The 22,815-nt window shown below is 40.2% G+C and overlaps 2 protein-coding genes across 2 annotated transcripts in view; both read left to right on the forward strand.

The window, feature by feature from the left end:
- Nucleotides 1–1,092: 1,092 nt before the first annotated feature.
- On the forward strand, nucleotides 1,093–13,237 carry copb1 (COPI coat complex subunit beta 1). Its single transcript, XM_039794995.1, has 22 exons — nucleotides 1,093–1,234; nucleotides 3,260–3,412; nucleotides 3,873–4,102; nucleotides 4,484–4,653; nucleotides 4,767–4,881; nucleotides 4,974–5,066; nucleotides 5,198–5,335; nucleotides 6,063–6,182; nucleotides 6,536–6,643; nucleotides 6,756–6,902; nucleotides 7,045–7,190; nucleotides 7,618–7,714; nucleotides 7,819–7,979; nucleotides 8,911–9,031; nucleotides 9,121–9,348; nucleotides 10,146–10,325; nucleotides 10,822–10,966; nucleotides 11,104–11,223; nucleotides 11,342–11,487; nucleotides 11,627–11,716; nucleotides 11,958–12,113; nucleotides 12,912–13,237. The coding sequence occupies exons 2-22, from the start codon at nucleotides 3,322–3,324 to the stop codon at nucleotides 12,969–12,971; spliced, it is 2,862 nt and encodes a 953-aa protein (XP_039650929.1). The 5' UTR covers nucleotides 1,093–1,234; nucleotides 3,260–3,321; the 3' UTR covers nucleotides 12,972–13,237.
- A 2,686-nt stretch (nucleotides 13,238–15,923) lies between these two features.
- Nucleotides 15,924–22,815, forward strand: part of rras2 (RAS related 2) — a 34,197-nt gene continuing 27,305 nt past the window's right edge. Inside the window, exon 1 of the mRNA XM_039794996.1 lies at nucleotides 15,924–16,382. Coding sequence (XP_039650930.1) covers nucleotides 16,281–16,382 — 102 coding nt within the window. The 5' untranslated portion in view covers nucleotides 15,924–16,280. The remainder of the gene's footprint in view (nucleotides 16,383–22,815) is intronic.

Raw genomic sequence — 22,815 nt, forward strand, 5'->3', positions numbered from 1 at the left:
CTTGCACAGGCAATACTTAAATTACTTGTTGGTTTTGGTCTTTTAATGGTATTGGTTGACAACAATAATAAAATAACATAATTAGACGTAATAACTTATAACCTTTCATATGAAAAATATAATCAAGTCAAAACATTGTTTCTGTTTTATCAGGTTTGCCGTAAAAACTCACTTTCAATTATGGAAGGGAAAAAATCAATTTATATTTATGCTGTTTGCTAAGGGGCCTTTGGTCATGGGTTGTTACATTGCTGTATATGGTAAGTAAAGAGTGTAATGTAGTGACTGAATCAAAGATTTTCACTTTAAGACAATTTATTCAGTTTTCTGTGTATCCACTGTATCACCAAGGCTAAGCTTCCACTGGAGGGTGCTGCATACCATTAATATTGACAGTAATTCAATTTTAGTTCAGCAATGTTGGGGTTTTTCTTTACATACTTTTTAAATTATGTGTTTGTGATTCAGGGGTCAAGTCTGAAGAAGAATGTAGCAGATAGACCTTATGAACCAATAAACTTTGAAGTGGAAGTTTTCCGATACTGAATTCTTGGTGACATGAATACAACATTGTATTTACTAGATGTACAGTGTTTTGGAAACGTACATTTTGTCTCTTCCTTAAAATGTTTACAATGCATTGCAATGATCACTATTCATTGGTCATTTTTTATATTAAATGCCAGTAAAGTCATAATTGCAGTTCAGTTTTTCAAAAACCAACCATTTCCAAGCTGTTTATTAGGGTCATATAGTTTCATTGGCAACAGGCTGAACATAGCTACCCAGATGTTCTTTCTTTTCCAGTTCATCTTTTGGGGACTGATCGAGGTGCTTTATATTCACAGGTGGCATACACACAACCATTATACACATATAGCCTACTATATATTATAGTAATGTAAATTTAAAATGTACAATATAACAACGATAGTTGTAACTGTAAACGTAACGTAATGAAAAGCTGTCCTGTGTTTTTCACATAGACTGTACAGTAGACCTATACAATTAAGTTTTTCCTCGTTCGGGGTTATTGCTCTCGCGTTTGAACCTTACGGCGCACGGTAGCAGTGATGTGGCTCAGAAAGTAGCTAATCTTCCACGTCAGTAGGAAGTAGTGCAGAGCTACAGAAGAGACAGCTCGCCATAAAGGGAGCTCCTGAGGATTTTTACAGATGTAATTATCCAAAACTGGATATCGAAGGCCACTTCTGGGTAATAGTCGTGCAATTAGGTAGGTTATGTAACTTAGTTGAAACCAACATGAGGGGTGTTTTCTCTCCTGACCCTTGGTAACTGTTAAGACAGCTAGCTAGCTAACGTTACTGTCCTCCATTTCATTGCTAGTCTGGGCAGAAGCTAAACTGGCGTTAGCTAACGTTCGCTAGTTAGCAATTGATCGTATTGCTTAACGTAATCTAACCAATTGAATATTCGACTAACTAATTGATGTTTGCGTTTTATTGAGGCTTTGCTACACAACTGCTGGTTCTAACACAGAACGCTATAACCGTAAGTTAGCTACAGTGTTGTACGAGGTCCATGGGGTGGTAACGCTGCGTGTCACACTTTCTTGACTCGAGCTTTAATTACCTATCGTAACATTGTACCTTAAGCTGCTTTTGCTGTCACAGTGACAGCGCTTGCCTGTTTTTTTTTTGTCTGCAGCAGTCTAGTTTTTACAGATAAAAGCAGCAGAAATCGTAGGAAGATATCTGAACCTTGTAAACATGACCTCGATTTGTGACTATAACGTCGTTATCTCTTCAAAGACAGCTCAGCAGTAATTCAGCTCCTCGTTTTGTTCATTCGAGCCTGTGCTATATTGTTTTCTCAATCAAGAGAAGCCAGCGGCTATGTAACCTTTTTCATCTTATACTTTTAGATTTAACGTTAGGTATTTTTATATTATGAAATCCATTTGAGATTTTTTTTTAGACTTCCAAGATCATCCTACAACTTGTCTATATTGTTTGGGTTCACATGTAGCGGTAACACACAGGTGACCTCCTAATCAGCTAGTATCTCACATTTTTTTTTTCTGTTATGGTGGTGACTGCTACCAAAATAAGGTGCACAGTTGGCAAACAAAATTTTTGAGAAGTCCCAATCTTCCATGCTGACAGTTTAAGTTTCATGTAATAACCTGGTTGACCAGGCTTTTATTATTAGGATGTTTTGTCTGATGCAACACAGATGCAGACATAATCCAACATATGGTTATTGTGAGCAAAAGCGACAAGTAATATAAAATAAATCAAACACACAAGCCATTTATTAGATGCTTGTATTCACAAGTGTTTATACTATCAAATTCCTTCTTTTTTTTTTTAATGGTTTAACCAGTGACAATAAAACAATGTTATGCAAATGTCTTATGTATCCCTGTACAATGTCCTTGAGTGACGAGAAAGCATTTATTATTATTATTATTATTATTATGCAATGCATTAGCCTAAGCGAGATTTTAACTTTAAAGCATATATTCTCAAATGTTCTGTTTAAAACAATAATCAGGTGCACATATGCTCATTGAAACAGGGTTTGCTTGGTGTTATCATTCCTCCTGTTTACACTGTTCATACTGGCCATTAGAGGCCCCTTCCTAATGTGATGGGGGACAAGTTCACAGTCCAGATCAGTGCGAAAATACATTCCAAAATGTACCTGAAGTTTGAGGTTTCAGCAGTCTGAGTTAGGCAAATCTAGGATTACATAGTTGGCTCTCAAACAAAGGCCTCATCACTTTAAATAATCAAAGGGACTCTGGAAGGACCTCTGTTCTGTGAGGTGACAGCACTAAATAAACAATGAGCTAATGTGCTGTAAACTTGCAGTTTACTCCCAGTAAATAATAAGTAGTTATATTTGGTAAAACATGCCTTGCAGCCTCAATTAGCTCTATTTTTTTGACAATTTTCCAGTAAATAAGCCCTATGATTGATACCTGGAAGACTGTTCTGGGTTTTATAAAGCTCATTATAAAAGTTTTCTGGTCCCATTTTTTTTAAAATAGATTGCCATTCCTTTTTTGGATCCTGCAAAGTAAATGAAATATGACCCCACAGTACATTATTCTGTTTTATGCACATGTTGCTGTACAGTAGATTTATCTTGTGTCCGTTCTTTATGCAGATTTTGTTCACTCTGTGATCTTTATAGTTGTATCCCACATTTTCTACCCTTATAATAATTAGGAGTCTGTATAAATGTTTTTTTCCACAATTTACTAAATCTACTGTTCTTCTGTTTCTCGTAGGTATTGTCCAGTGATCGAGATTCATTGGGATTCTTCTAAACCGATACAAGCCCAGGAGCAAAATGACAGCTGCAGAGAACGTTTGTTACACTCTGATCAATGTGTCATCTGACTCAGAGCCCCCTTCTGAAGTCAGCCTAAAAGCTGATCTAGGTAACTATGCTTAATGTTAACTTGCAAAGATATGTTTCTTAACCTGAATAAACTTTGCTGAGGGGAGATATTCATTTCTAAAATTTCTGTCTACACCTCAATACAATGGAGGTGATTGGAATTTAATTTGTGGTCCTCAGTGTTGAAAAATACACCGTCAAAAGGAAACCGTATCTTCTCTGAAAGGATGTCCTGGTTACTCTGGATAAGCCACCTACCTCACTGTCAGCAATTTTCATAGGGATTCTTTCTTCAGTAGAAAAATTATTAAATTGCTGAACTAAAATGATTAATTGCTGATCAAAATGCAAGTCACTTAACATCCTTAGTAAAAAACAAATTCCTTCTGAAAGGTTTAAGGTGAAGCTCTGTAAATACCATAACACATTTTTGAGGACATGATGATCACATTCATATTACTAATAACAAGAATCTTTTTTTGTTTTTTTTCTTTCTACAGAAAAGGGGGAGATCAAGGCAAAGACTGAAGCCCTGAAGAAGGTCATCATCATGATCCTGAATGGTGAGAAGTTGCCAGGACTGCTGATGACCATAATCCGCTTTGTGCTGCCACTTCAAGACCACACCATCAAAAAGCTGCTGCTGGTTTTCTGGGAGATTGTTCCCAAAACAACCACAGATGGAAAGCTGCTTCAGGAGATGATCCTGGTCTGCGACGCATACAGAAAGGTACGATTAATCGACTCAATCTGTATATCTGTATATCTATATGTTGGGTATTCACTCCATCGTTATACACTTTGTGTAACAGCTGGGAAAATAATTTTTATAATGGCGTAAAAAAATCTTCTTTTTAATATATATGGAACTGTTCATATGAGATGTTAAAATGCATGCATCTGATTGGATAGCTGAACACCAGTTTGGCAGGTTTGTGTGACTGCTAAATCCACGTAATATCCATTTGTGCTTACTTTATAACGTAATAAAAGTATGACAATTGAAATTGTAACTCGGCTAAAACATGTCGGTTTCATTATTTTTTTTATTTTTTTTTATGTTTCCAAAAAAATCCGCAATCGTCACATAAAATCTATCTCTCAATTTCAGGACCTGCAGCATCCCAATGAGTTCATCCGTGGCTCCACTCTGCGTTTCCTGTGCAAGCTGAAGGAGTCTGAGTTGCTTGAGCCACTCATGCCAGCGATCCGGGCCTGCCTGGAGCACCGGCACAGTTACGTGCGCCGCAACGCTGTCCTGGCCATTTACACCATCTATAGGTACAAACCGTTAAATATTTGATGTTAAGTTGACATTCCACATACACACATTTTGGTTTTTTTCTTAATTCCTTAGTGAACAACAAACAGCTGATGGTATTTATTTGTTTTAGGAACTTTGAGCATCTCATCCCAGATGCTCCAGAGTTGATCCATGATTTTCTCGTCAATGAGAAAGACGCCAGCTGTAAGAGAAATGCTTTCATGATGCTGATTCATGCCGATCAGGTCTGTAGCATATTGTCCTTTTCTTACTTTTTAGATATTGTTGTGTGCCACTAGACCCACCTAACTCGCATCATGTTATTCACATCTTACAGGATCGAGCTCTGGATTACCTCAGCACGTGTATTGACCAAGTTCACACTTTTGGCGACATTCTCCAGCTGGTCATTGTGGAGCTGATTTACAAAGTGAGTCGAGGCCTTTTTATTAGTCTAATTTAAGTTTTGTAACACACCACCATATTACCAGATTAGCTTCTTTAATGTCTGAACTCTTCAAAACTGCTTTTTTGTTGTTGTTATTGTTCTCTGTCTGTAAGGTTTGCCATGCTAACCCCTCTGAGCGTGCCCGGTTTATCCGTTGCATCTACAACCTGCTGCAGTCCTCCAGTCCGGCTGTTAAGTATGAGGCTGCTGGTACTCTCGTAACCCTCTCCAGTGCTCCCACGGCCGTTAAGGTACATCAGCAAGTTTTTGTCAGTGATCCTGTGTAAGTCATACTGTATATACAGTGCTGCTCATGAGTTTAGGAACCCGTGCTAAAGTTGACTAAAAAGAGGAATTAAAAAAAAAAAAAAAAGAATCTTTTGGAAATTGATCTTAATGCCTTAATAAAACAACGTTAGGAAAAATCCAACCTTTTAAGGACACCAATTTTCTTTGTGAATGAATAATGTATTGTAAGTAAATAAATGTTCTTCCTTAAAATACAGTACGTTACATAAAATCATTTCTCAATGCAAATCAAACCAGCAATTAGGCTAACTGAAATAAAGCCATGCCAATCTCTAGGTATGGTGAAGGGTATGTGATGATGTGGGGCTATTTTAATTCCAAAGGCCTTGGGAACTTTATCAGGATGCATAGTATCATGGATCCATGAAATAACTGGCCTTTCAAAAGAAAAATCTGCCTGCCTCTATGGAAATTTATCATAGGGGTGTACTTACTTATGCCCCCTGTATTTTAAGGAAGAACATTTATTTATTTACTATACATTATTCATTCACAAAGAAAATGTATGTCCTTAAAGGTTTGATTTTTTTTAGTGAACTTTAGCATGGGTTCCTAAACTCATGAGCAGCACTGTAGGGCACTAATATTGTACTACACTTGACCCAATAGCAGTGATGTCTTTGGTCTTGTACGGTCTCATAAGTGTTCTGTGTTTTGTTTGGACTCCAGGCTGCTGCCCAGTGCTACATTGATTTGATAATCAAGGAGAGCGACAACAATGTGAAGCTGATTGTTCTTGATCGACTGATTGAACTGAAGGAGCATCCCACGCACGAGCGTGTACTCCAGGTACGTAGAGTTATTGCAATTAACAACTCAAATGTAAAGCCTGATTAACCGCAAACACCACTGCCCTCCTATCTCAAAAAGGTTCTTATTAAGAAAGAACATTAGCCAAATGTAAGCCCTACTGAAACTAACCTTGTTAGTATTAGTATTGACGATGTTAGTCTTTTGGTTCATGATTGTTATTTGATATGACACCATAGCAACGTGTATAAGAAATATACAGAATTCATGGTTTTATAGTTTATGGAGTCAAAAGCAAATATCAGAATTTAGCATTTATTATGAGACAGCAGCTGTTTGATGCACCTACAGTGCACCGCTTAATTTGGTTGTCACCCATGCTCTTTATCCAGGACCTTGTGATGGACATCCTGCGTGTTCTCAGCACTCCTGACCTGGAAGTCCGAAAGAAGACCTTGCATCTGGCACTGGACCTTGTTTCATCTCGCAATGTAGAAGAGGTCAGTGGCGTTGCACAGTATATCCATGTTGTTGCTATTTTCATGTCCAGGCATGGACACAGGGGGGAAATGGAATGTACTGCAAATATAGTGACATCTATTTGGTTTCTAGTTGGTGATTGTTTTGAAGAAAGAAGTGATCAAGACAAACAACGTAACAGAACATGAAGACACTGATAAGTACAGACAGCTGTTGGTGCGCACTCTCCACTCCTGCAGTGTGCGCTTCCCTGACATGGCGGCCAATGTCATACCTGTGGTGAGTTTGCTATTATTTAAGCACATAAAAAAATAAAAAAGGCTCTTGAAAACTTATTTCATAGCTTTTTGAGAAAGACCCAGTGGTTGTTTATATAATAAGAGTAAAGTTAGACTTCTCTTTGTGTTGATATGATTTACAGCTGATGGAGTTCCTAAGTGACACTAATGAGGCAGCCGCTGCTGATGTGCTGGAGTTTGTACGGGAGGCCATTCAGAGGTTTGACAACTTGAGACCCCTCATCATCGAGAAGATGCTGGAAGTCTTTCACGCCATCAAAACTGTCAAGTAAGGCTTTCTAAGCACATTGAGGGGGAATAATGGGCCTCATTCAGAAATATATTCCTACGTTTTTTTTTAAAGAGTGCCCTTGAGCGTGCATAGATTCTGTTCTTACCTAAGAACAAATCCCAAATAAGATAACATTGATGAATGCCAGAATCTTCGTGAAAACTGCATAAGTGGGGTTTAAGAACAAATTTGTTCTTAAGAACGTTTGGTAAATGAGGCCCAGTATGCATTGTCTTGGTTTTTGTCTCCCGAATGGTTATAAAAAGTGGGTCCAATTTGGGTTAGCCTATTTGATTTAGATACATAGGTAAGTCGATCAACGATTAAGTATATCAGTATTTATTTATGTTTCATAGACTTGGCTGAGTTTTGTCATAAGGGCTGAGTAGTATAGCGTTATTTTTTTTTCGTTATCATTTTTCAGGATCTACAGGGGAGCGTTGTGGATCTTGGGAGAATACTGCAGCACCAAGGACGACATCCAGAGTGTGATGACAGAAGTACGCCGGTCCTTGGGAGAGGTATGTTTGTCCATTATTGTCAGAATTTAATGTAACAGAAGCTGACCTGACAGTCCCAACTTAATTAAAATTGTCACAAATATCTGACATCTGTCTCTTGCAAGATCCCGATTGTAGAAAATGAGATAAAGAAAGAGACGGGAGAGATGAAACCAGAGGATGAAGTGAGTGCGGCTCCAGCGCAGAAGCTGGTGACAGAGATGGGCACCTATGTGACACAGAGTGCCCTCAGCTCCTCCAGGCCTTCAAAGAAAGAAGAGGATAGGTAAAAAATAGCTCATTGTGGGCAAATCGCTGTTTGCCTGTAATATTTCATTGATTGTACGGAGTTTGGTCATCTTACCACCCAGCTCACTCAATAAACCAGGGTTTCTGCAGGGTCTTAAAAAGTCTAAAATTTCAAAATCAAAATTTCCGTAGTTTTGTAGTTCTTTCTTACGCTAGTCCAAATATGTACGAGACCAACATGCAACTTATATTGCAGCCAATCAGCTTTCGTGTTATTGGCGCAAGTCTCTTTCAGATTGTACCACAGAAATAAAATGTTTTTTATTCTTCAGCTATGGGGAAGTGCAAGTTTAGCGATATTGAAAACACTGAATTTAGGGCTTAGTTGAAGTCTTAAATTTCATTCATAATGATCTTAAAAAGGTCTTAAAAAGTCTTAAAGGTGCCCTGCCATACAAAACCGTTTTTACTTGCATTTTTTTTAAATATGTTAGGTCCATGTGTGTTTGTGTTATGTTGTGAAGGTGAAAATGAACTGCTAGCTCCTTTGTCAGCTCTAGCCACTGAAAATAAATAAGCAGAGAAATCAGGCCAATTACAAAAGCTAATCAGTCTGACATCATATTGCCTGAGCTCATTACTATTCATTAGCTCGCCCAGTTGGGCTGGGTAAAGGATTCTGACAGCCAGGCTATCATTGGCTAGCTGTTAGCTAATCCGATTCAAACAGCTTAGCTTGTTGAATATTAATGAGAACTGGCAGAAATCGAGCGGAGTCTTCCTGTAGGCTTTCTATACCACGCTAGAATGGCTTGAAACAAGGTAGCCAAGTAATTTTTTTCCACAAAAAATGTTAGAGTTCATGGTAGAACTTCAGACATTACCACAAAGTAATGAAATACGTGTGGCAGGGCACCTTTAAATTTGACTTGGTGAAACTCTGATAAACACTGGTTTTGTTGTTCCAGACCTCCACTCCGAGGCTTCCTGATGGATGGGGACTTCTATGTGGCAGCTTCCCTGGCCACCACACTGACCAAAGTGGCCTTGCGCTATGTTGCTATTGTTCAAGACAAAAGGAAACAAAATGTAAGTTGTCCTTGCGTCACTTCACACCTTTTTGTAACAAATCCTTAAACCAGCGGCCTTGTTCCTCTAATCCCTGCTGTCTCTCTCAGTCCTTTGTTGCAGAGGCCATGCTGATCATGGTCACTGTGCTGCACCTGGGCAAGTCCTCTTTGCCCAAGAAGCCAATTACAGACGATGATGTGGACCGCATCTCGCTGTGCCTCAAGGTCCTGTCAGAGTGCTCGCCACTTATGAATGACATTTTCAACAAGGAGTGCCGCAGATCCCTGTCACATATGCTCACTGTCAGACTGGAGGAGGAGAAGCTGTCACAGAAGGTAATGGAGACCTTTGACTCAAGCTGCATCTCATGTTGCTTAAATTGCCTCCTCGAGTCCTCCACTTGCCTCCCTTCCTCGCGTCCTTAGTCCCTCCCACCGCGGAGGCACGGGAGGAGAGAGGCAACAAGAAAATATGTTTTAGAGGGGTGAGACGTCCTTTCCTTTGAAGCGTCACATGAATTTGTCAGCTGTTTGGGCGGAGTTAGCAACTCCTTCAGCTGCACGGCAGAAATAACAGCTTTGAGGCAGCCTTCACCGAGGAGTGTCGAGGAGCTATCAAATAAGTACCATGGGATGTACCCTCAGAGGGCTGAACTCAGTATTTAACCTCCTGACAGTTGGGCACAGCTGAAGCATCAGCACAAGTAGCGAAGATAACACATTATTTTGTGTTATTTCATAGGTTTGGACCCAGCCCTCATTTATCAATATTGCAAATGTGCATTTAATGTTTGTAGAACATGTGATAACCATTTATAAGCCAAATAAGTTTTTTTTTTTTTTTTTTAAATATATGGCCTAATTATGCCAGATTAATGCATGAGGGCCCTGGTTTCTCCTCACAGGAACATTGTCACTGCAATTTTTGTGTTCATTCTGCACAAAATGTTACTTGAGTTTATCTGATTTCTTTTTGTTACCCATTTGTTTTTACAGCTTTGATTACTTTTCTAGGTATTTATGGTGTTGACTCTGTTGTGGGCTAACTATAGGCCGGAATATCTCTTTCCCCCAGCCCCACACACACACCCCCAAAAAATAACCATACTCGTCGTTTCATATTCTGACCACAGAAAGAGTCTGAGAAACGGAACGTAACAGTGCAGGCAGACGACCCAATCTCCTTCATGCAGCTGACAGCCAAAAACGAGATGGCTTCTAAGGAGGACCAGTTCCAGCTCAGTCTGTTGGCTGCTATGGGCAACACTCAGAGGAAGGAGGCTGCTGATCCCCTTGCTTCAAAACTCAACAAGGTACACCACAAGCCCTGCAGAAATCTTTGGAAATTACATTGAGACAAACAGTACCGTGGGGGACTAATTCTCGGCTTCAGGTATCATTTCTGCTTGGAGATTAGATTGCTTTTTCTGTTTTGAAAAATTGCCCCATTCATTGTTGTAATTAAAATGCATAAATATTTGAAGACCTTAGCGTGGCGTTTGTCTCAGAGGGAGATGCTGTTTTTGATTGCACAGTGGGAAAGAGAACAGTTGTTCCTGTTCGTGTTTGGAGTTTACAAATAGCCTACTATTTAGTTGTATCCTTATTTATTTAAATTTAATTTAATTTGGCCATGGGTATAATTGTTTTTCATGCAAGACACACTTTATTTTCATTCCGCTGCACTGCTGCTGAAGTCCTTGTGGTGCCCTATTAGAAAAAAAAAAACTTAATCGCTGTGAGGAAATATTTGCATTCCGTTCATGTTATAATTAATAATTAAATGTAATCCATTTTTGTCGGTTATAGGTGACCCAGCTGACAGGCTTCTCAGACCCAGTATATGCTGAAGCCTACGTTCATGTCAACCAGTATGACATTGTGTTGGATGTGCTGGTGGTCAATCAAACCAGTGATACTCTCCAGAATTGCACCCTTGAGCTGGCCACTTTAGGTTAGTCTGGTTTCTTTTCCACCTCACTGGACACTATGCATATGTTCTCTTCTCTATTAATGCTGATCCAAGCCAATCACATTTTGTTTCTCGCATTGCACTATGTATGTATTTTACTAAATGTATCCATCCCACAGGCGATCTCAAGTTGGTTGAGAAGCCTTCACCTCTCACTCTGGCACCTCACGATTTTGCTAACATCAAGGCCAATGTCAAGGTGGCTTCTACTGAGAATGGCATTATATTTGGAAACATTGGTAAGATTATGCTTTTGTGTCTTGTTTCCCATCAGAATTCAACTTCTGTTGTGTTTTGCTCTCTGTAACCAGATCATGTTTTCTTATTTGTGGGGGATGTTTGATTCTTTCTTTCCAGTCTATGATGTATCGGGGGCTGCTAGTGACAGAAACTGCGTCGTCCTAAGTGACATCCACATTGACATCATGGACTACATCCAGCCAGCTTCCTGCACCGATGCAGAATTTAGACAGATGTGGGCAGAGTTTGAGTGGGAAAACAAGGTAAGCTTTGCATTTCTACTTTGTGGCCAGTTCCCAGAACAAACGGTTGTTCTGTAATGTTCTCTATTCTAGGGAACACGATTTACATTTAACAAATCAATAAAAAAAGCAATCCCTAAGCAATATTTCTTTGTTGTAGGTGACCGTGAATACCAACATCACTGATCTGAATGAGTACCTTCAGCATATCCTCAAGTCCACCAACATGAAGTGTCTGACTCCTGAGAAGGTTGGTATGAGATACAGCTGAGCAAAGAAAGCAAATGAGGTTTTAAATCTGGCAAGATGCCGAAAGATGAATGAAATGGGCATTTCAAACTTTTGGAGCTGTTGCACGATCCGAAGAATAATACGTGGCCTTTGTAGAGGTCTGATTATAACCAAGCCCATCATGCTAGGTGAAGTGTGTTAATCCTGTGTTGTTGTTGTTGTGCTGCTGTATTCTCAACTATTTTCATCTTACAAAACAGGCACTGTCTGGCTTCTGCGGCTTCATGGCTGCCAACCTTTATGCTCGTTCTATCTTTGGAGAAGATGCCCTGGCTAATGTCAGCGTCGAGAAGCCCATCCACCTGGGGCCCGACGCACCTGTCAACGGACACATACGCATTAGAGCCAAAAGTCAGGTGGGTCACAGCTGCTGCACCATCAACTGTAGCATGCATCTGAGAAGTAAAGGCTTTGTTGAATTTATTTGCTTTCAACTTGAGCAATGCAACAAATTGGAATTTCTTTTGGAAGGATAACATTTAAAGGTCCCATGATACGGTGCTCTTTGGATGCTTTTATATAGGCCTTAGTGGTCCCCCAATACTGTATCTGAAGTCTCTTTCCCGAAATTCAGGCTTGGTGCAGAATTACAGCCACTAGAGCCAGTCCCACAATGAGCTTTCTTTAGTATGTGCCATTTCTGTGTCTGTAGCTATTGAGGAGGAGAGAGGGGGGCAAGGTGGAGGGTGGGGGTGTGGCCTTGACCAACTGCCACTTTGCTCGTTTGAAAGCCAAAGTCATGATCTCTCATGGGTGGGCCAAATTCTCTGGGCGGGCAAAGCAGAGAAAGGGGAGGTAACCTTGCTCCTTATGACCTCATAAGGAGAAGATTCCTGATCGGCCCATCTGAGCTTTCATTTTCTCAAAGGCAGAGCAGGATACCCAGGGCTCGGTTTACACCTATCACCATTTCTAGCCACTAGGGGACCATAGGCAGGCTGGGGGAACTCATATTGTTAAAAAAAAACTCAAAGTGAAATTTCATGCCATGGGACCTTTTAATCTAATATCTCCATTGAAATAATTGGACTGAACTGCCAAGGAAAGTGAATATATGAAATAACCCGTTACATGGGATGTTGTACTGAAAGCTTTGTGCTCTTATCAGTATGTATACAATCTGTTCCAATAAATCCTCCCTCCTTCATTAACAGGGGATGGCCTTGAGTCTCGGTGACAAGATCAACCTCTCCCAGAAAAAGTCAAATGTCTGAGACAACTCTGGTCCAGCTTATCCCTCTGACTTTGGGAAAGTCACCCACTGTTCTCTTTTTATCATCCATCTTACAGTCTTTTCATCACAGCAAATTAAGAACTATATATGGTCAGTTGCTTCCATGCTGGTTTCTTTTCTTTCTGTTTTTTTTTTTTTTTTTACACACACATCATCTCTGTCTGAAAACTACATTTGAGTAATGCTCTTTCCCTGTCCTGTTTAATTTTCAATAAACATATGTATTAAAAGAATGAGAGAACTTTGCACCATTTTCTTCCATCTTTACTGATCTTTTTTATTTTCAAACTATATTGTAAATTTGAAAATCTACAGTAGCTTTGGACAAGGGCTTGTTAATATGTATTATTAATTTCCTGTACTTTGTACCTAAGTTTCTGTTAAAGGTTTTAATTGATTCATGTGTAGCGTGACATTAAATGTTGATGAAATAGCTTGGAGCTTCAATTAATCCCGTCAATAGACATTTTCAGACATCTAAAAAGACAATTTGACACTTTTAATAAGGTGATTGTACTGTAAAGTGAAGGGACTCCTGCCCGGACCTCCTGCTGTGTCCAGCTTCACAGCTCCAGACTCTAATTAGAATTCCTCAGATGCCTCACGCGATATCTTGCACAGTGTGAAACTGTCAGTACCCCCCAAATTGACAATGACATTAATATTCTAAAATACATACAGTACACATCCTTGGCAGGGACATGATTTCTTTTAACCCAGGATAGCCTAATATATTGCCGTGATTTCGAAGGTACTCTCAAAGCCATCTGCAGGTTTTACTGCCACTGTGATAATGAGATGGAGATGGATTAGTGTTGGCAGAGAGTCCCATATTCAACTTGCCCTCCTGTTTATAATTCATGAGTAAAAGGGACATTTCTGGGAATATGCCAGATTAAAGGGTCACAGCCCCAGTCATACATTTACAATATCTGTGAAATCTTTCTCTCCAGGGGGCTAGACACAGGCTGAGAGGTGGCTTTGAGGTCAGAGCTTCAGCTGTGAAAATAAACAGTTGGCTATCTGGCAGCACTGTCACAGCCAAGCTACTGTGTGCATCGCACTGCCTCTGGAGTTAGGGTAGACAATACTCACAATTATTACAATCACAGCTAACTCCATAACCAAAGACCTGAGCTTTTGCACCCTGTGTTTTTATAATGATCTTCTATTTTGGCGAGCTATTATGAAGGCAGAAGGTACTCACCTCAACAAAGAATCACTGTCACATTCTTTAATCCCTCATATTTGTAAAGGGATTCATACTGTGTTTGTGGAACAGTACATTTATGGTAGCTTTATTAGATTTTAGCATCAAAGCGACTTTTGCTTTTTATCCTCTCATGTATATGTGTGATATTGTTTTTCTTTAGACACTTGGAGTTTTATAAATGCCTTTCCTGCATTTTATTACAAGAATTGCTGCAGCATTTATTTTCAATAGCTTTCTAAGCTACTAACAAGCGTGTCCTCAGTACTTTACGCCCTCGTCAGTGAGACTGAAGCTTTAGCAACACTATCTGTAGATATGAATTAACTATTTATATGAATGTCTGAATCCATTTTTATTTTCTTGAACACTATCAAGACTTTGAAGAACACTGAAGTGCACTGTTTCACGTTCAGCCTCTTTCTTGTGACACTAGGTGGCGCCACAGGTGTCAAAGTGTGTTGGTATTCTGCAAAGTATAATCCTGTAGTGAGATTTGTCATAACATGCCATATAATTGATATGTTGACATAATACAAGTCACACTTGTACACACTGAAGTAGAGTCTGTCATTTTAGATTAACTGACTTAAGTCTGCACTTCAGGCTGAATCCCAACTTTGCCATTTTCAGTGACAGAAAATCATTCATTACTTTTGTTTTCAGTGATAAATTATCATGACAGACTTCAAAGTGCAAGATGAACATCCCCATGTCAGACTATTTACAATATAGACAGATGATAAGAATAACAAAGCCTTATGCTTTTGTTAAAGGGCCTTGTAAAAGAAAAGTCACTGTAACGCAATATACCAATGACAATTTGTAGCTGAGAGTAACAAAGGTGAGTTTTAACATTTGCCTAATAGTATATTTTTTGTTATGTTGTGGAGTGATACTTGTATTAACCTTTTTACTAGACCATTTTAATTGCAGTATTTGTCTATTTGTATAGCTTATTTTTATTGCTTAATTATATGTTCTCTGTACTGCATGTGTATTAGACATCTGCATACTCAAAAAGTGTCTCAGTTACAGAATAATGGGGAAATTCTACTTTTACAGAAATATCATATATTGCAAAACTTGTACGTTTTATGATATGCTCCTGTGTGTGTTCGGTTTGTATTGTGTGTGCAAGAGACAGTAGGAGTAAAGTCAGCATCTTTCACTGAGTTGTTCACAGGATAAATCTGTATTGTGTGAATTCATGGTTTACAGCATGAAAGTTGGCCTATATCCTACGATGTGAGGAAAACTAATACTTAAACAAAATACAGTTCGTATAACTGGAGGTTTGCATTATGGTGATAGCTGCAGGGCATCTTCATCATGACTGTATAACTGGTTGCAATTACAGTAAGGAGGCATTGCTTTTTGTGTGCGTCAGTGTGTGTGTGTGTGTGTGTCTGTCTGTGTGTGTGTGTGTGTGTGTGTGTGTGTGTGTGTGGGTGTGTGTGTGTGCGTGCGTGCTTGCATGTAGGCTGTGTTTGAGGCATAGACAGTATGGTTTGAGGACAGAAATATGACTGCAGGGGTGTATGATAGCCTAGTGTCAGGACAGGGCTGCAGGGTGGGTTAAGACCATAGACTGTATACGACTGTGTGTGTGTGTGTGTGTGTGTGTGTGTGTGTGTGTGTGTGTGTGTGTGTGTGTGTGTGTGTGTGTGTGTGTGTGTGTCAGACTACTGTAGGTGGGGTTTTGAGGCAGTCACACGCAGCCTGTAGAAGGGCCCCTAGCGCCAGACATTAGTACTGGTCTGCCTGATTACACCTACTATCGGATCCACAGCTCGAACATCACAGTGTTGTCGAGGCAGAAACACGGTCAGGCGTATGGACAGGCAACCGTAGCTCCGCAGATCCCTCCCTATGTATCCGTGCACCAAACGGACTACACCGACGAGTCATTTTCGGCACATATCTGGACTCTTCTGTACGCTCTGGTCTCTCACACCGCAGGGCCTCTTCAGTTAACAGAAAAAAGTGGGTGTTTGGTGGTGTTCCGGCAGCAGCAGGAGCAGCAGCAGCAGCAGCGGCGGCGGCGGCGGCGGCGGCGAGCGCAGCGAAGTGTCCTCGATGGCAGGCTGGAAGGACGGCTCGGTGCAGGAGAAGTATCGGCTGGTTGTGGTCGGCGGCGGCGGAGTCGGGAAATCAGCCCTGACTATCCAGTTTATTCAGGTCAGTAGTGTGCACCCTTCCCTTGAATTTAGCCCTGGCTTTGATTTGCTCATCCGAAAACACGGCGAGAGAAGAAGGGGAGGCCAGACACGGGCACCCCGTAAGCGGATACCGGGGTCTGTTTTCTTCAGTACTTTACCGAGGCCTACAACTATTTACCGAGGGGTTGTTAGAAGATGTTAGGGTGAGGTGGGAAGCCTTATTTTGTGAATTAAACGACGAAGGACGACTGTCACTTTAACACGACGATATCCGAGATCCACTTCCACTTTGCCGTTATATAGCCGCTAGTCAAAAGAGAAAGGAAAGTGGGTCTGCGGAACTCCTGAGTTGTCCTATTTTATGAACTTGCTGCAAAGTAACGTAGCGGATTTAGAACCCATGCTAAGATTTAGTCTGTAATGGCCTACCAAGCCAGAATCTTAAAATAGAAGTGTGTTAAAGTTGCACAAAACTCACATTATGAATATCATTGGAGTAGCAATACTGATGCCCTCAGAGAGAAAAATGTAGCCTACTTTTAAATTCATTTTTGAGAGCTACCAAGCTGTTCCAAATGTCATGATAAATATGTGAACCTACCTAAGGGTTGAATGACTGCAGCAGCAGCACAAAATGCCCATTGAAAGATGATTAACTTTTGTGTTCAGATGTAGACTTTCACCAACCTCATCCAAAGCACTTCCAGTTACCGAAGGCAAACAACCACACTAGTGAATAAACAATAAATAAAATAAATATTCTTAGAGATAAACCCCTGAGAGATGTCTTCGTGAGTTTGATGGTTGCCTACTTGAAAACTCATCATCCATGTCACATAAAAATGCTGTAAACGGTTACCTCCATCTATCCCTGGTTGCATTCCAGCACACTGCAGACTTAGCTTGCCTTGCTTTGACCTTCCGGGCTTTCATAATAGTATTTTAGCTCCTTTTACGACCCCCTCACACACATACACACACACACACACACACACACACACACACACACACACACACACACACACACACACACACACACGACTGACAAACGTTTGCCTTGCGAATTTCCCCCTGTGTCAGTGTGTTACTGACCAGACTGCAGGCAGCTGCATGTCTCCACACTGTCAGACAATAGTGGGGTGGCAGACGTTTTAGAGTGGGGGTGAAAAGCTTGTGTGTGTGTGTGTGTGTGTGTGTGTGTGTATTGGGGGGAGTTGTTTCTAATGAGGGTTCAAAAAGCTAATTAACTGCATACCAAGTAAAAAGGGATCAGATTGCTGTGCACAGATTTTTGCCATAGCCTACTGACCCTGCTGACCTGAGGTAGAGGAGCATTTAAAGCTGAATATGGAACACACAGAAGACATAACACTTGATTTAACAACGCTGTGATAACACTAATGTTGTAATTATGAAGTTCCTCATTCTTGACATTTGCTCCTAAATTAACACTTTATAGATCTAGCAGAAGATTGTTTTATAATTGCATTAAGGTGGATTTACATGCTAACAAGATTTTGTAATAAAACCACAGCCTCCTCTAAGGAGTCTCCTGCCAGATTAATGGACAGCCACACCAATGATCAACTCATTCAAAAGCCCATTCTTGAAAGCATATTATTTCAGTTGGGTGAGTTTAACACTACCTAGAGGATATCATCAAGCTGTCTGCATCATGCTCTTGCAATAAATTTCATCTTGGAAGTAAACAGTAAAGAGTAACCGTGTATACTGTCATTTTTTCCAGTAGTGATGTGGGATTTTTTTCTTGAACATCCACTTTGTATGTATTTTGTGTTCAGTGTGACCACAGTTGATTTCCTCTCGCACTTTTCTCGCCACTGGCTAGCATATCTGCTGCCATGTAAGTGATAGAGATTGAGATGTTGACAGCAGGAGGACATACATCCTCTTCAGAAGTTTATAGAAGTCGCCTGCCAAGGGAAAATACCTAACAGCTGATTATGAAGTCGAGGCTTTCCCCAGTATTATGTTCAGTGTTAAGGGGGTGGGGGGTCTGAGTCAGCCTGGGTGGGTTGATGGACCATGGACCATGTGGAATTTGGCCCTTCGGCAATAGGAAGTCCCTCTACTGCTGCTCTAAGGACCTTCTAGTTTTGCATGGAAAAACATGACCTGCTTCCTGAATCACTGGAGCTGCGCGTGCATGTGTGTTAGCATTAATCTTGACAGTATTATCTTATGAGTATTAGATTCAGTGTTGTTTGTTTTGCCAAAACAACCCCCAAAAAAGTACTTGACGTCATTTTCTCCAAGAATTATTGCCATACTACTTTTTTTTTATATAAAATATCACACATTTTACAGTTTATACAATGTTTTCTGTAAGTACTAATCTAAAGTAAAACTATGCGACCGCAAGTGTCAAAAGTCTCTGATCTGCAACTGCAACTGCAGTCTGCTGATTTGTAACGGCTGCTGACAAATGCTCTTGCAACACGTTTTCCACTAACACTATTTAATTCCATTTCTTATGGATATGGATTTCATCAAATTCATAACTAGAAAATGATTTAATGTTGTGTGTACAAGACTAACAGGGAGAACATTTATCATTTGATATCCTGTCATCACATCAAGTAGGTAAGTAGTTACTATTGTAAATAGGCTGGTAAAATTAGGCTATTTTAGGTAGTTTTGCAAACAGTTTACTGTCCAAGTATGATTTCATATAGGAGAGGTGCTTCGATAGCCTGACAAGCCTGGAACTCCCCATTGGCAGGGCTCAATCCAAGGGGCGGGATAAACGGTTGTCTTTCAAATTCTGTTTGCACGCAATAGGATAGCGCTACAACCAACCAGAGCAACGAAGAAAGTAGCTGGTTGATAGATTCAACTTTTGCCGTAGCCGGTTGGCAAAACTCCGAACACATCTTCCTTTTTTAAGAATGACTTCAGTGCCGTTCATTGTTCTTTTCTCAAAGAAAAACTTAACTCTAAGTCTTCCAGAGTCGTGGCCAAAGCCGATTCGAAAGACCACTGATCCCAGCAGCAGCAGCCATAAACCCGCCCACCGACTCTATACACAATCTGATTGGCCCGGCCAGAGCATATATATATGTCAATGAGTGCATCTAGATTTCTAGGCTAGTGTTCCGACACTTATCCAGTAGGGTCTTCTTGTGTCATCATGTGTTGTTAGTTTGTATGTGCATCTCTATGTGTGTATCAGGGGGTGACACGACACATTAACCATTTTAAGAAGCATGTTTTAATTGTGTGTCATTTGAAAATGTTCACGACGGGAGCAAATCCAATACCTACTGTAAGCACCTAACTTTGTTTTTTCAATACCATACTTTTAAATATACCAAACTCTACAATGCACTGAAGTTATCTTAACAAAAGCAGCTGTACACATATTTTTCCCCACAAAATAAGTTATGATTTAGATCAGGAAATATATGATTAAATTGTTAACCAGGACTGTGACTCAGTACTCGATTCTACGGGCACATTTCAGTCATTTCTCAATAGCACTGAGCTTTGATACCCAATGCTAATCATGAAGGTGCTGAATCGAGGCTAAGACAAAAAAAAAAACCTGAGTACTGTGCTGAAGCAGGGGTTTCTGGGAGTCCGACGATAAAAGATGATGTCGCTAGCAATAACAGAGTGGCAGGTCCCTGGGAGCTGCTGGCCACCCTAATGCCAAGCAGTTGACTGAACTTGAGATATGTTAAGATGACATAACATTGAGTCATCTGACAAAAGTTATGGAACACAGTGTGTTGTTATAATGTGACGTCTGTGAGTGAGGAAGCATCCCAAGTAAGGGAAAACATGACTCACGTGTGTGCGTGCGTGTGTGTGTGTGTGTGTGTGTGTGTGTGTGTGTGTGTGTGTGTGTGTGTGTGTGTGTGTGTGTGTGTGTGTGTGTGTGTGTGTGTGTGTGTGTGTGTGTGTGTGTGTGTGTGTGTGTGTGTGTGTGTGTGTGTGTGTGTGTGCTCAAAAACCCTTAATTTACACAAAGTAACAAAGAAGTTACAGAAATGAAATAGCTCTATAATGAGATGTGGGATCTGATTGCTGGATGAAAAGCATGGTGTCGCTTGCTCACATGCGTGCTAATATTAGCGTGGTGGCGGCCCTTGGCAGTGGAGTGTCATGCACGAGAGCAAAACATCCTGACTGATCAAGTCCAGACAGATTAGTTCACAATTATTGTAGACCTCAGCTGGATTTACAGCTAGTGACCTCTCTCTTTCCCTCTTTTACTCCTACTCCTTTTCCACATATCTCACATATTTTTTGATTGCTTAGATATGAGTTCATTGAGGAGGAATGTTGCCATAAGTAATAATTCAATAGAGTAAACATGGATTAAGGACAGCTCTCCTTAGGCCTGTGGAGGCAAAGTGTGGTAATCGTAGCGCTGAATGTGGTGATCACCATTTCATGTGCATTTCTCAGAAACCGCCACAGGTGGTTAGACAACAGGTTTGCAATGCGGCGCTTTTGTGCCTGTGTGTTTGTGATTTAGTTGAAGTTTAGTTATATGTAACACCACACACGGCATACCTTCAGCCCTTTTATGGATACAGGCAGTTTTGTAGCTTTCTGTCTGGCTCAGTGATATGTCACATGCCATACCGCTGAGTGCAAACAGTTCCATTTGTATTCTGACCAGCGTTCTTCATCTCCTTTAAGGGAGTTAATATCTTTTCTTTGTAATGGAAGACTGAACCATATGACAGTAAGCTGTTTTTTTTTACTGTAGCTGCAGCTGCATGTGTGTGCCTGTAAGTTCAAGTGATGAGAGCACATTGTTTGATTAGCTCTGTAGCAGGGTCACCTGTTGATTTCTCACAGAGCAGGAACCACAATGACAGCAAATAAGCCCTTCTTTGGTTTTGACAACAGGAATTCTAACCAGAAAAAATATATAAACGACAAATGTTGATATTTAAAAATGTAGTAGAAAAAAAAACCTTTCAGCACCATGTTACCTAAAGCAGGCCTCTTCAAACTGTGTGCAGTGACTAACACAAAATTCCCGTAGACCTACTGTTTTTGTGAATGGCTTGATAGTCACTTTGCTTGTGAATCATCCATTCGGTTGACAATATCAGCATGCACACAAATGAAAGAAAACAACTTGTGTTCTGCATGTTTTTCTAAACAGCATGCAGTGTTGTATATGATACCTGAAAAACAAAATACTCTTAGTCATTTGATAATAGGTAGTTGTCATTCTCACTTCTTTTAAAGATTGAATTTAATATAGAGGCTGGTGCTACACTCACATTATTGTCTGTTTCATGTTAGTATGCTCCAGTAAAAAGTAAAAAACAATTGCCTGCTTGCATTGAGCACAGTACCGCAAAGTCGGTGTGACTGTGCCTAATTTCCCCTTTCCCAGCACCACCCTTTACCCTCATTGACTCTTGTGCTGCTATAAAAGCTAAGTTCCACCTGTGTTGGGTCTGTTATTTTATAGGATTTCCTTCTTTGGTCTCCTTATCAAAAGTTAATGTGACAACTTAAGCTGTGAAGAAGAGCAGAATTTATGTTTAAGAGGGCTGGAACGCATTGTCAACTTGTTCAGAAGGGTTTTAGAAATTGGTTAATAATTATAAAGTCACTTAATATTGCTGTTACAGACACATTTGTTCTCCTTCTTATACCAAAACACTATCAGATGTGCCTGGGTCGTGAGCATGGTCGGATAACCTGCATTGACCTATTCAAATTGACCTCAAATGCAAGTTTATCCTGCGTCCCTTTGTTGGTTTGAAAGATCTAGAACTCTGCTGTGATAAGAAAACATTTAAAGAGAACCTTTCGGAAATTGGCCTTAACTGTCCATTTTGTATTCTCTGCTGAGGCTCTCCTTTTTCTATGTGCATCTTTCTCTTTTTTTTCAGATGTCACTATGCAAGTGTGCGTACTTAATTATATGTCTTTACTTGTCGGACCTCAGTGAACATCAGAGTCTAGCAAGATATAGCCTATCATAAGTATATTTCTAAATATGGTTTTGTGTGACCAATCAGTTATGAATTCAGCAGGCCTTGTGGTTGGTGCCTGTGTAGCACTGAAGCAGCGGAGGTTGTAGTGTAGTATAATAATAATACATTTTATTTAAAGGTGCCTTTCTTGTCACTCAAGGACACCGTACAGGGTTAGTCTTCACAAAATACTTTTTCTTTTGTTAGTTAACTGTATGGCCAGGATCCTGAAGCGTGTAAGAGTTGACATATTATAGCAACAGTATTACACAGTTACCTGTGTCATTGCCTGCTGGATGCTGAGAACACCTACTGTACATAGTGTTTGTTTGTTTTTACTGATTGTGACTGGGGCGTTAAACTGGCAATATTGGCTGTCCAACAGCTACGCCAGAGTAAAACCAGATTTCCATACATTTTGCCATGATTATTCATTGTTCCTAGGGGCTGGACCCTAATGTTTGTCAGACCACCACCATC

This window comes from Perca fluviatilis, chromosome 3 (assembly GCF_010015445.1).
Source record: "Perca fluviatilis chromosome 3, GENO_Pfluv_1.0, whole genome shotgun sequence".
In the NCBI taxonomy this organism is placed as follows: Eukaryota; Metazoa; Chordata; class Actinopteri; order Perciformes; family Percidae; genus Perca; species Perca fluviatilis.